General features: G+C 33.7%; 1 protein-coding gene across 1 annotated transcript; it reads left to right on the plus strand.

Annotated features, from left to right (window-relative positions):
- The first annotated feature begins 1,779 nt into the window (after positions 1 to 1,779).
- LOC123532619 (uncharacterized) lies at positions 1,780 to 7,940 on the plus strand. The gene is made up of 3 exons (XM_053517250.1): positions 1,780 to 2,110; positions 4,972 to 5,093; positions 5,443 to 7,940. Exons 1-3 carry the CDS (start codon positions 1,867 to 1,869, stop codon positions 6,337 to 6,339), a joined length of 1,263 nt encoding a protein of 420 aa, XP_053373225.1. The 5' UTR covers positions 1,780 to 1,866; the 3' UTR covers positions 6,340 to 7,940.
- The last annotated feature ends 7,236 nt before the right edge of the window (positions 7,941 to 15,176 follow it).

Consider the following 15,176-nt stretch of genomic DNA (forward strand, 5'->3'; position numbering starts at 1 on the left):
TGACAAGTCGGTCAAAATATTTGCACATCCGATCCGGGATTAGTCTAAATAATGAGACCTCGGGTAGACCGATTTTACATTCTAATATTTCACGTTGTCTACCTAGAGGAGGGGGATATCGACCAGTAAAAATGTATAACGATATTCAACTCTCGAGTACAATTATTTGGACTAATCCGGGATAGGCTACAGTCATTCTGTTGACATTTATAATCAACTCGTCCAACCGGACAATGGCGCTGTCAAAAGCATCTTGAGACTGTGACTCTTCTAGTGACCTATTGATCGATCCCATTACAACTCGAACTCGCTCAAGGAAGTTTTCGATGTCCATTACTTTAATTTGTCATTTTTTGTTATAAGCTGGCTGTTGTGTTTGTTTTTTTTTTATTTATTTATCTATTTTGTTGTTGTTGTTGTTGTTTTTTTTTTTTTTTTTTTTTTTTGTTGTTTCAGTCTTTCGCAATTCGCGCTCAAATGAAAACCAAAACGAACTTTCTGATTGGTCGATAGAAAAACAATACTCTACCGTACTATACTGCATCCGGATAAAGCCGGGTAAACCACATGATGCGGTTTAGTATTTCACGCACAACGGTTCAAAACTGTTCCAGCGCATCTTGCGTATTACGCACCGCATATTGCGGTTTATAAACCGTATGATGCGCTTTTAAACCGCAAGATGCGGTTTCTGAGAGTTTTTGAACCAGTTCGTATCCCATAGTATTCGCAAGATAATTGTATTGACCGACTTACCAGAGACTTTTATGAACTTATCGTGAAAAACGCGGATTTGTCAACATCTGATCAGTGCTCCACTCGCAAAGCAAAAGTAAAAAGAAGAAGAAGAAACACAAATAAGCACAACTATTTTCAGATGCTAAATACATACACACAATGCTATAGCCTATATGTATGCATCATAATCGACTGTTATTAGCACGTTTTATTTCAGTCTATTTTAGTATTTTGTAACTGATTTTATAATATATGTAATGAGGAATGAAATAATTTTCATAGTGTTTCTGATATTAATAAACCTTTAAGCATTTTGTACTAAACTGTAAAAAGTAGAAATGCTTATCATGACTTTACTTACATTGAAGGAAATAAAACTTATTTAATGTGTACCAATATTTGCAAACCTAATCATCTTCTATCTGTCCGTTTGTCATAACATTACAAGAAAAGAATAATATTCAAAGTTAAGTATAACCTAAATAGCAAAGAGAAAGAAGACAAGAACCACTACCATCTTAGAACTTGCTTGTCAAGCCGTCATTTCAGAACTTACAATATTACGCTGTCTTTTCAAGGTAACAGAAAATGTATGCGTGTAAGCAAAGAAAAACAAATATAACATTTATTATAATAATGATTTGATTTTCGGGGGCAATTGCTCATTATAAAAAAATAAAACACAGAAGAAAGTAGATTATAAACTGTCCAGTTACAGTTAAGATCCCCTGAACCCAACCCAACCCTTTGATTTTTTTCAAATCTTCAATTCAGTTCGTTTAAAATGGATATTTATCACCTTGTAAATTTTCACGTTAGGTTACATTTTCATATCTTAAAATTGTATCTCGCAAAAGCGAAGGGGATTTTGTCAAGGTGAAAGTTTTTGTCCTTTATTACCCATTTTAAATCGAAAATCTTCCTGTTTGAAAATATAATGAAATTGTCAGATTCAGCTTTGATGATATTTTATAAAGCTATGCAAGCGTGACAATTTACCTTTTCTCGTGTACATCCGACGTCGAAAAAAAAAACCATTTTAAACCGAAACTCTTCCGTCTTCAAATATATCAGCCGTGTTTATTTGTGTCTATATTTCGAAACTTGTGGAGAAATTAAACCTTAAAAATGGAGGCTATATTTCATCTTTTAATATTTTGTCTATGGATTGGAGTCGTCGCCGGTTCCTGTGGTAGTTATGCTACTGGCTCTTCAGAATGTGTTTCTCTAGAAGGTTATCACGGAGCCCAATGGGCAACATGTCTAACGGAAAAGTATATTCAGACGAAATCAGAAGGGCGCCACATATGCCTAGAAAACGCAATTACCTGTTGGTATCAGTGCATGCTAGAGCTCCACAATAAAGAAGATGGTAAACTATTTTTTAAGATAAAAGCACTAATCAATTAAAAAACATGTTGATTTTTACTGGAACAAAATAAATTCGTAACACAATTTCATAGATTAGCATAAATTTTACTTTAGAATGAAGGCTTTATTAGCTCACTGTTTATGACTATGAAGTTATTTTCTCGTTTGTTTGTGGTTTTAATCAGAATTTATCAGAATATAAACATTTTATAACATAACACAAATATTTTCTAAGACAGTTAATTAACGTTTCTTTTTACAATTGTTTAGTTATTTCTTTTCGCGAAAACTCAAAAATACATTTTTTTCGGAATTTGCGGCAGTATAACTCTACGTTCGCAATGAAATAACAAAGATAAAAAGTTGTTCATCGGATTTGCCGCTCGTATATTTTCAGAAACACAAAAGGAATATTTTTTGTTTTGATTTTGGCTTGCGCTTGCCCCATTGAAAAAAAAGTCAAGCCAAAAATTTTTGGTGCGCTACGTTTTACGGACGTAACAGTGTACAAATGCTTATAATTCCAGTCCCAGATTGTTCTAAAATGGACTTTAATCACGATAAATACGTACTACGCACACATCGTCTATAAATAATCATAATGCTTATATTTAGTTGCATTAAAGTTATTTCCCGTTGATGCAATTACGCAATTTTCTTCAAATATTTACCAAATTGTGTTGCTACAAAAAATCGGATTTATTTCATTGAAAATCAGATGAAAAAATACACTACATTATTTTGGTAAGGGTAAATACATATTGATGAATGTCATCTTTCTGTTTTCTGCTTTTCCTGTCCAAATGATTAGCATTTGTATACGAAAGTGGGTAGGGTAAGGAATTTACATTATGAGTTGTGTTCAGACCAGTTTAGATTTTCAAATTTTCCAATCCTCGAGTAGATGTTAATCCACGTTAATATCAATTTCAGACTTTAATTGAGACTTTGTTTCAACAAATTTAATTATAAATCTGTTAAAGTTAGAACAAGAGCTGTCAATAAGACAGCACACACAGCGTTTCTAAGTGTTTGACTCTGAATTAGAGCTTTGCCAGTAAAAGGGGCATAATAGTCAAAAACTTTGAAGGTAACAGAGCTATTGGACGTTATATAAAACTGAAACAAAACTATTCTAAGTTAAAAAGGGGCACAACTCTGTTAAAATTCTGAGTTATGGGGATTGTTTCTCCTGGTGTAGACTTTGATAGTAAATAAGTCAAAAGCTTTAATAGTTACAGAGATATTCGATCAAAAACTTCGAGAAGTCGAGCTATTTAAAAATGCTACATTTTCATAGCAGTAAATATTCAAGTCACAAATTTATGTCCTAGTTATGGTTTTAGGTTATGCATTGTTGTATATAACATATCTTCTAACAGCATTTTCAAAAACATACATTATTTGATTACACTGTACTATTTGCCAATGTTATTACCTTTTGAGTTTGCTTTGTTGTGAATCTGCAGGTTAAATTTTCTCAATCCCAGGTGAATTATCTTTAATGTAAAATGGCTGTATATTCTATTTTAAGGTTTTTATTAGTCAATCGAGAGCCAAATCAAGACAAATATATTTCTTCGCTCTTCGCTCGTTCTAGATTTTCTCAAAAACCAAAAAAAATATTTGAATTATTTTTTCGCTCGCCACCTAAATTTTTTCAGACAAAAAAATAAAACAATTTTGCAGTTTGGTGTAGCCTAGTCTCAGGTTAGTAAAATAGGTCATAAATTGCAGCTCAATTAGACAGGATGACAGTAAGACAGTAGATGAATTGGAAGACGATAGAAACAAATTCTTGTATTCGAACTAAATTGTTGTTATCATATCATAAGTGACCAAAATTTAAATTTCCAGTTAACGGATGGCGGTATTGGATACTTACAGGCAATTTTCTTTTGTTAAGATACTAAGATACACAGTCGTTTCCATTTGCCGGATAATAACTGAATAAGTGAAACTTGAAAGAAAAGTTTCCAGATAAGTAAATGGCTACGTGGTTTGCAGAAAGTTTGCTACATTATACTGCATAAAAAGGAACATTGTTTTAGTTTCTTGCGGAGGCTACCTTATACTACTTTAGACATATTATAGTGAAGCCAAAATACCTGCATTTAGGAGATCAACGCCGCTCAACGCACGGCCGTTCGTTAAGTATTAGAAGTTATAAGGAACACTTTATGATATGTCGTTATAATACATCGAACCGAAAAATTACCTTGTTTATCTTTCGTTATTGTATTATCGCGTTAAATGGAAATTGGAAAAAAACATACAATCTTCACATCTAAGTGTGTTATTAAGATTCACAGTATCGTTTTAACAGATCCTTTATTTCGATGGGAACAAAAGGCGTCAACATTATAATGTTTTCACACAACAAAAACTGAAAATGTGAAGGAAAAACTTTTTCGTATATGTATTAAAAGCCATTTTTTCTTTAAATGTTTATGAAATGAATATTGCAATATTTGCGGTGAGTAGCGGTGAAGGTCAAACGCTTGACGATTATTCGTATTGCGTCATGTCTTGAGCTTAGCCATTTTCTTGAACGATGTGATAGTAATGGTCAGATGTGGACAAGTTGTATTTTACCAGCCATTAACATGTTATCGTATCATATTAAATTGACCAGTCACAAAATTACTATTAACACTTGACAAACAAACTTGAAAATGACAACGCTGATAATTTTCATTGATTGTCTGACGGGTCAATTGGCTTAAGTTATAATGTTTTACTAATTATAAGGCCCTGCATTCAATTTGAGATTCGAGTTGTTGTACTCTCGTATAAATTTACTAAACTGTCCCGGAAATTCTGTATTTTGATACATCTACCTAATGTTCCATTTAATATTAGGATTGGTGCATCGTGACTGTTCCTGCACACGGAATGATCCTAATGACAGTCCAGTTGCTCTACCACTTTGGTGTTACAGTCCATCCGGCGAGAATTGTCTGTGGTACAGAGACTGTCTTGAGGTAATAAGACTGCAGAATTATGCTCTATATTTTTATCACATGTTTAAATCACGGGGGTAAACTAAAACCGTTTCGTGACTTTGGTATTACACTAATGCTAAGTAGACGACATTGATCGAATTGAGCCACGAATTTTATTATTTTATTCAACTTATTATTATATAAGAAGTTTTTTCCAAAACATGTAACAGAATATATTACAGATAGATATATAGTTTATTTATAACCCCATCAGAATCAATACGTGTAGAAATGTATAAACCGCCTGACAGTAACTGCGATTATACAAAAGAAAATATGTCATAATATTAATTAAAAAGTCATTTCATTGGTACTTGAATATTTTCAGACACAGTATCCATGCAAGGGACAAGATAATTCGTTTGATATTGATTTCGCTGAAAAGTTCTGCAAATTGTATGAACAAAAGTTTAGGAAAATCAACGAAACTGGCATGTTATGGATCGACGCTGTCCGCAAATGTCTTCAAATTAATCTTACACCAAGTTTACGGATTTTCGCTCACAAGACGTGCCAGGAAATCAAAACTTCAGCGTTTGATTCCAGTTCAAAATGTTACCGTTACCCTGGCCAAGGGAAACCTTCCATTTGTGATCTTAGCGCAGGTGACTTTTGGCATGTATTCTGGACAGTCAAAGGCGCAGTTATGCAAGCGGCGACAGCATCATTTAAGCAAATGCTAGATTCCATTCAGACATGTGGGACAAACATTTTAACTGATTTTCGCGATTTTGGAATGGAGCTGATCCAGCTGGAAATTGAAGAGGTTCAAACCTCTAAGCAGGACATATTGGAGAAAACATCAGAAGTTGCTTCTGAAATGATGTCGAAAGGAATGGGGTGGATGAAAAAGGGGATTTTGCATATTGCATACCCTACAAAGGACTTCCCATACGCCGACTGGTTTTTCATCAATGTACTCATTGCTTCTGTTAGGGAGTACTATGAAAATGCACCAGAGGTGAATATTACAGATGCTGCGATAGAAGCAGCCAAAGCGATCGAGAAAGGTGACATGCAGATTGATGTAGGACACGGAATGAACTTCACGAAACTCAGCATCTGCGTCGATTACAACTGCAAGGATTCCTCATTGCAAATTACACCTGCTCCTCCTAAACCAAAGACAAGTGCAGCCCCGCCGTCAACAGCACCAGAAACAACCTTCATCATTTCTACAGCCATACCATTACTGATACTGGCTGTGAAGAAGCGAATTCATTAAGAGCTCCTGTTTGTTTAACCGCTTAACATGAATGTTATTTAGTTTCGCAAACGAGAAACAAAAGATTAAATAACAGCAACGCAAAGTCTTATTTAAGATAATAATGTTGTTGAATTGTAAACATCAAAATTTAAACACATTTTTATTGACCCGAAGATGAATTACTGTGCGCTCTAAAATGTAATGTAAAGGAGGTTGACATGCACATTTCCATATTTTCAACAGGGTCATGTGCTACAAAATGTATAAATATGGCTTGAAAAAATAAGTTGCAGAGCAAGAAATCCTTTTTCCGATATTGATCTGGATTTTGTTAATTATGTTGCATAGCTATTGTTTGGTATTTTATATTCGTTTGAAAAGAGCCCATGCCTATAATTGTTATACACCTGTTTTAATAACGCATTGTATATTTGCGATATACGAATGTTTGTCTGTTCATAAATTTCTTTGTCATGTTTTGCATGCACGTAGGTGCTGATTTGATTTTTGGGGAGAAGAAATTCTATGAGGGTCTGCAAATTATATGGTCGATGTGACAGTTATTGTATATAGTTTATTATTCATTTCTCACAAGCTTATTTGCCGTGGATACATAGATTGATAGAACTTTGTGCGTGTATATATAATGTGAATTATCAGATCGACTATCACTTTATTTCAGTTGGATGTTTAAACAGAGTTATAATTCTTGCTTTTAGTTAACGATTTGTTCCGCACCGTAATGTGAGTGTTATGTACATTTATACGTGTTTTGAAGATTTACAATTTTTTATCGTTCGTGCTCAGTCGAGGAGATATGGCCGAATACTTTCAATTTTCCATACTTTTATTCGCAGGTGTTTGTATGTAAGGGAATGAAATTAAGTTTTAATTTCTTTAAGCCAGTTTGTAAGTTCCAGCTCTCTATGACCTATTAAGTTCCACAATTATTGCCCTTGATAGACGCATTGCACGAACGAGTTTGTACATGGATGTATATAGATGATGATTATATCTTAAACTGAATCAGTTGAATTAACACGACAAATAGACGCTTACATGCTCATTTAACGTTTGTATTGACCGTGATTAAATAAACTGTCACTTTAAAGTAGACTCAGAAATAAAAAAAACCTGTTGGATGTCAAATGAGCCTATGATAAGAAATGTAGCTAAAGCTTGCTCTTTTGTTAGCAAATTATATGTGTAGATAGTGTTTTGTGTGGTATGTTTGGGATTATGTTAACGAAAACTGTTATACTATGACTTAAAGAAAAAAACTAGAAATGATGAATAACTTGCAGGCAATTTCGTGACATGTATAATTATATATTTGGTTATCATACTTACCACCTATGGATTTGTACAGCATGCGTTTTAAATCTTATTTGATTTCTTATAACTTAGCGAGAAAGTAAAATGTGGTGTTCTACGTTTTTATCAACTCAATGACCATAACATTGTATTTTGTAACTGTTCTGTTATTTTGTATGGGTTGTTTGATGTACTTGTATATAAAAATTAGACACTAATAAACTATACACTGCTTTAATACGAATGACGCCTTTTCTGCACACTGGATATTATTAATTAAATTTGCCTTGTTGGTGTTGATATGATGGAATGTCCTTGTATCTAAATTCACCCAGAGTTGCCAACAACTGCCCATACTTGCAATTACGCCGCCCAAAGAATGTTAGTCATTTATGTTTTGAAAAGATATTGCAGTATACAGTAAGTGATCTAGTTCCAAAATTTTCTCTGGAATTAAAACTTAACTGAAATGTCAAAATAAAGAATTCCGTAGCGTTTGCCCAATAACACTGAATAATTATGATATATATTAATATGCCTCCATTTTCTTTTTTAACTTCCAATGAGTTTTATTTTCATAATGTAAATTAGTTGCATTTATATATTTGTTTCGGTTGAATATATAATTGCAAAATCAAATAATAATTAACAGATATGATACAACAGTTCTTATATTCATACCATTTATTGGGACAATAAAGGGAAGCAAAAACTGCACCAGCATATAAAAAGTATATCTAGGGTTGTTTACCTTTTAAAGTACATTACAAAGATTTTGTTGTCATAAAACTTTTGAACTGTTCAGTAGATAACAATTTTGTTTTGGGTTTAAAGCTGAAGAAAGTGTTACAAAATCTTTCACAGGTTAAAGATACAGCTGTAAATATTTGGGTTATTGTTTAAGCGATAACGAGGCTTATCAGATATTGTTACTTAAAGAAATGATATTTAGTAATAAGTAATCTGTGTATAAGGTTATGTCTTCATATCACAATTTTAGAAAAATTACATGTTAACATTTAAATGACAAGAATAAGTCAGACAAATGTATTATTTTTACGATCAGCTTTACATGATCTTGGAAAACAAAAGATCCCATCCGAGAAATATTTCAGGCAAATACGGGCACCTGCATAGAACAAAGAGTTTTCGCAAGCTGGGTTTATGGTTATGGATTTAAGAATTCTATTTCGAGTCAAAAGCGGTGAGGGGCAAGTGATTTTAAGTCAGCAACTTCAACCTTAACCATCCGGTCTCCTAGGCCTCTGCGCGTGAATGTACTAAATGTACACTACAGGGACGTACCTGGGTATACGCCTATACGCCTGTGCGTACAATTCAAATTCGGCATCGTGAAAATTTAAAGGCTCAATATGCTGAAAATGCAATAAAATGAAAAGCTAAAGGGGATTAGGTGGCTATTTAAAGTTCTTCATTCGAACAATATCATCTAAATGTGATTATCTAATTTGTTTTTGAATTATTGGACATGTTTGTATTTTTTAATAATCGTAAATACAAAAAAACAACATAAAAAGTGAGTGTAGATTTCCTGGAAGCATAGCAAACACAACAAGAGACACAGATCGTCAAAAAAGGCATGTCATAAATTAAAACACGCACGCACGCACGCACGCACGTACAAGTACATTAACTGACAGCGAGACCAAAACGAACGGATAAAGAAACACACTATGCACTGTCAATGAAGAGCCAGTGGCAACACAATCGAATGATACATTTATTTATATATTTCTTCTTTCTAAGTCATAAATTGCTTAAAAAGAAGCAATTTTACTGTTGAAAGATGGTCTTACTGACAGTGTTTTTCCTGTTTATCATATTTGCAGTTTACAGTTCTCATTATAATCAGTTTTTATCATTGAAATCAATCTTATTTCAACCAATAGCTCAAATGTAAACAAACTGGTATACACATATGTATATTCATATTATTGGTTAAAGTTTTCTATAGAAAAAAAATTCGCATAGATATGTCTCACAAGAACCAAAATGCTCAAGTGGCAACCTTAAGTAGAAATATTCGAAAACATGTAAGTGAAGCAAGTGTATTATGTAGGTAAACCCTGAGACGCTTATAGGAAGTTAAGTATAAGATGATCACTTAAAGTAAATTTACAATATTTTACAAGTTTGTTTTTATGTCTCAAAATAACTATCCAGCTTTTAACAGAGCCCGGATGAACTTGCACCTGGATATAGCCATGTATTGTTCACAAAGCCAGCTTGATGGCTTACTTTTATTAAAAAATAGCCACCTCGTTCGGTGTTTTGAACATACAAAGATACGAGTGGATACAAGCTACATACGTGTACTATTTGATCCGAATTTTATATTTGAAAATATGATCAATTACTACATATAGGTTATGTAAACATACAATTAACAGTACTATGTAATACGTTTAAAGTAAGACAAAATGCATGTCTAGCTAAAACAGTATAAATATTTAGTAATAGTACAAGAAGTCTAGCTAATGATTTACATTTATACACGTATACTTATTAGATGTTTAAGATTTAGAGCACCACTTCAGAGGATTCATTTTGCCACAAACTCCAAGTTGCGATACTCTGTCACAAAAGATATTCTATTGTGAACATCATACGAGGAAGCCATCCAGCTGGCATACGGAAGGTTGGCGGTTCTACCTAGGTGGCCGCCCGTGATAAAATAATGCATGGCGGGGCAACTGGAGTGACTACTGTCTTCCTTCACCATCAAAGCTGGAAAGCTAGAAAGTTCCCATATAAACATAAATCTGTATCGGTGCATAGTTATACCCAACAAATCTATTGTGCATTCAAGTTTCTACGTCAAAGACCGCTCGATTTCTACAAACATACCAACAAAACACCATATATGTCCATTGAACCTCGATGTACTCAATTTGGGCAGGTCTGAGAATTTTGTTTGCACAAAAACAGGACACCTGTTTCACTCTGCTGTTCAAGTTTCAAATGACATGTTGCGTTATTGGTAAATCAAGAGAGCATCAAGAGAACAAAAATGATCAGCCGGTATCCCGGTTAAGAAAAAAAGTTACGCTAAATATAACTCTTGGAGTGATAAAAAAGATTTTTAATGGCTGCAATTTAATCTATTAATCTGTATCCAAATCTGGATACCGGAAAGCCATTTAGCAAATTACGCAGTTTGAATTTGCATTTGCCAATATTAGATGTTGTTTACGTCTACTACAAAGTTTCGTTACGTGTGAGCAAACTTGAAATCAAAAACCTGTCAAAATGCAGATGCAGAAGTCATGCGTTAAATTAAACATTGAAGAAGATTCAAAAACGATATCAACAAAAAACTAATTGCGTATGATTCAAATATGCAATTTGTTCACATGTGTAGCAGTTGGGATTAGGTAAGAGTTTAGATGCAGTTACCCTAACAGACTCATGGTTAGGTCTCTTTGGCGATACACAATATGCCTGCGCGGGTCTTGGCAGTTGCACAGTAGAATATATCATAGAATTACATATGTAGTGTTCGTGCCAGGGTGTTCGAGCTACTGAAGAACACACTTTCCAGGGTAAAGTTACATAGGACTTAACACAAAAAAATGGTTATATTCCTCAAAATATCCGAGGCTGCTCCAGTGCAATTTTAGAAACTGTCACGAACGCTGCTGGTAAGCATGAGCGGTGTGATAAACTATGAATTTAAATGATTATCTTTGAGCATGTAGTACAAATGTGACAAACAAAATATATTAACTCTGGAATATAGCAACAGAACGCATCTCCTGCCGAAAAAGACTCAACATTTTCAAGGGGAGGCCCTAAAAACCCAATACACCAGGAGATGGAGATCCCCTCCGTCACCTACCCCACTCTCGCAGCATCTCTGTTCGGTTCGTAGCTATGCTGCTCATATCTGGCGTACAGTTCAAAATCGTCAAGGTACGCCCCTGCACTATGTTTAGTCATTCATCAAGTCATTGATGAACTGCAAAGATAAGTCATAATCAATACATAGTGTCGTCTATGGACTGAAAACAATTGTTTTCAACTGCTTGACATTGTGATAATGAAATCAACGAACAGAAACTATCATAAAATAAATGAAAATAACTTGAAAAAGAAGCACATATTTTAACTGCATTCGTTCACCATGGACCATAAAAAAACAGAAAAAAAACCCATAAAGATGCACGTATTGCTTAGAACAAAAACGTACTAGACTAAGTATGCTTCTTTTTACATTTTTCAACTAGCAGATATCTTGTAATCATGGTAATGTTATCCTCAAAGTCAAACATATGATTATTATCTTCAGAATAGGAATGTTTTTCTATACATTTCGTTTTTTTTTTTGTAATTTATTTTCTCTTCCCAGTATTGCAGAACTTTTACATTACATGTAAGACACCAATGTATCATGGTGAAAAATTCTGATAAGATGTTCATATACACAAGAGTATTGTCGACGAAAGGGAAGCAAAAACTGCACCAGCAAATAAAAAGTATATCTAGAGTTGTTTACCCTTTTAAGTACAATACAAAACGATTTCGTTGTCATAAACTTTTGAACTGTTGAGTAAATGACACTATAGACCTTTATTTGCAAAGTGACATTGTTTGATTTTAGAAAAAATTCTGCACCCCTTACGCATTTCTATTTTTGTGTTAGTTCATCCGACAAAAATATGGGATATCCATTTGACTTTTTAGTAACAAGCTGCTTAGAATCACGACAGAGTAACTCAGAGAGGGCACAAGAATCTTTTACAGGTTGAAGATACAGATGTAAATAATTGGATCGAGGGTTACTGTTTAAGCGATAACGAGGCTTATCAGATATCCATTTCAGGTCATAAAATATTACACGTAGAGGGAATACTTTTGATATTCACATCGCATTTTGTTATTGAAATTTAGAAATACCTAATTTATGTATTAGGTTATGCCAAACCTGATCCACTTGTGTATAAATTGTATAGCCATTGGTTGATTGCTTTTCCAGACTTTCCAGATCGACTGATAGATGAACTTCGTATGACAGTTATAGAAATATTCATGTTAACCTTTTCTTGACAAGAAGAAGTCATACAAATGCATTTTGTTTTACGAGCAGTTTTACACTGTCTTGGAAGACCCAAGATTCCCATCCGAGAAACATTTCAGGAACAGACGGACACCTGTGTAAAACAACGACTCTCCGCAAGCTAGCTGTATGGCTATGGCTAAAAGAATTCTATACCAAAAGTGTGGTTTCGAGTCAATAGCGTTAAGGGGCAAGTGCCCAGTAATCAGCGAACTTAACTTCTCGGCCATCTCATACGTGTCGGTGGTTCTACTCAGGAGCCCCCTCGTGACGTCGGAGCGAACTAATGCCTGAAGGGGCACCTAGGTTCTTCTTCTACCATCAAAAGCTGGAAAGTCGACAGTTATCCTGTAATTGTTTCGGTGTATCGTTAAAGCCAGCAAAGCAAACAAGATTTGTACATGTTTCTGATATTGTTATGTTATTAGACTTGAAATAGGTTGAAAGCGTATAATTTGCATGTGTTTGACAACTTTTCGCACTGTGAAAAGTTCTTTCAACAATAATCTATTTATGACTGGGGATAAAAGATTTATAATGCCTTGATAAGATGAACTATTCGCAAGAGGGATACATGAATATTACATAAGAATCGAAGTTTCAGAAAGTCGTAAAGAACAAGTTACTAAATGATCAAATCAAGAGTTGAGTATTATTCTTGTCTAAATTGTTACATATATATAAGCACTCGATGTTAGTGTTTTTCATACTTTAAAATCGCTTTAACCAGTGAGTAAATTTATGACAACTATAAAAGATAAAACTACAAAATTTATCTTGAAAAGTGACGTTATCGGACGTTAAATGACTTATCACCAAGTTTTTTTAAACGTACAGTTACTTTATTGTTCCTTTGATCTGCAAGGTAGGAGAACTATTTTTGTCATCGATTGATCTCTACTTCCAGATCCAAGGGTTGCCATAAATTTATAAATGATAAACCGAGTCTCGACTTTGTTCTACTTTATCCAGTAAAATGGCGTTACGCCATCATTTCCGGTTTATCACACCTGCAGAACTACCTTAAACGTTTTACCTGAATTAATGTCGTCTGAAGTACATCCGAAAAATAATGATATACGAATATACTTTAAGAATTCATGCTGATGAAAATAATCATCCGTATATAGATAAGTAGATGCAAAACATTTTATCAGTTAACTGGTTATCCGTTCGGAAAATTTAACGGTTAACTGATTATTAAACAAAACGAAATTGACATCCCTAACATATAACTAAAATATACAAAAAGTAAAAAATTAATTACCGTTCGTTTCACAATGCAGCGGCATAGAATTTTATATGATCTTTTACATAGTTTATATGTTCATTTCTTTTGTGCACAAGTGGGATGAGTAACTTGTTAATATACAAATTCAAATGGTATGAAAAACAAGGAAAATATTAAGCATTTGCTATTTTGTTTTGTGAATTAAATGTAATTTTGGCGCCTTTATCGCTATAAGGATTCCTATAGAGAAACACAGTAACATCCCGTTGCATTTCATATTTGGTATACAAATGAAATATTGAATAAATGTCAAGTTAAGAAAAGAGTAATTTCTGTCTTATCAGATTTGATAAACAAACGTCGAGAGAGGATTCAAAGACATTTCAGATGATAGAATATCTATTGAGAAAACTTGAAAAGTTATTACAGGTTTTATTTCGTCAGTAGAAACGGACAAGACCATCGGACGAAATTTGTCCAAAACATTATGATGAAGATGATCATCAGGCAAATAGATAAAACATTAAAATATTAAGGTCCTTCTATTGTAACAGTGTTTCCATGCTTGTTGACGCACTGTAAAAATTTGCTAAAATCACTCTTGGTTTCATTCATTCTGTATGTATCATCTAGCAGGAACATTTCATTTGTGAATACGTGAGACGTTTCTACTTATAAAAAGAAGCACTGAAGCGCACATGAACTGGTATTTAGGAAAGACAAGTGTGCGCCTACAATCTTCTAAACACTTACACTAAAAGCCTTCAGACCTCACTTGAGACAGATCCCTATTTATTCTTGGGTCAAATGACCAACATCATATATAGTAATAGCTAGTTTCCTTAAACGTCACTTTGCTGCCATGACCGAATCCAGCTGCTAACGTACGTTTTATGCGCTGGTAAATGGCAGTCTTGCAACAGTCAAAGCCAAAATATGATTTAAATAGAAACTGACCTATTTATACAAGTTATAAACTACATCTTTTTTGTAGAAAAATGAATGGTTTCGACTGTTAATTCATATATGATTGAATAGATTTTTTTTTCAAACCGAATCTGCTAAGCTTATTTTGTTTGATCTAAGTGTATATCTCCAGCATTCAGATATGTTTCCATTCAATAAATAAAGAATATATTCCGTCAATTGCCTTTGGGTTATACAACTATAACTGCCTTCAAACGTGCTCTATTTCCCATCAAAAAAGTGAGTTATGTCTTCTTCATCTGATTA

The sequence above is a fragment of the Mercenaria mercenaria genome, chromosome 11 (assembly GCF_021730395.1).
Source record: "Mercenaria mercenaria strain notata chromosome 11, MADL_Memer_1, whole genome shotgun sequence".
NCBI classification, from domain to species: Eukaryota; Metazoa; Mollusca; class Bivalvia; order Venerida; family Veneridae; genus Mercenaria; species Mercenaria mercenaria.

Coding starts and splice junctions, on each gene's coding strand:
- LOC123532619 (XM_053517250.1), top strand. CDS start 1,867: ATGGAGGCTATATTTCATCTTTTAATATTTTGTCTATGGATTGGAGTC. Junction 2,111..4,971: donor GCTCCACAATAAAGAAGATG/GTAAACTATTTT, acceptor ATTTAATATTAG/GATTGGTGCATCGTGACTGT. Junction 5,094..5,442: donor GGTACAGAGACTGTCTTGAG/GTAATAAGACTG, acceptor GAATATTTTCAG/ACACAGTATCCATGCAAGGG.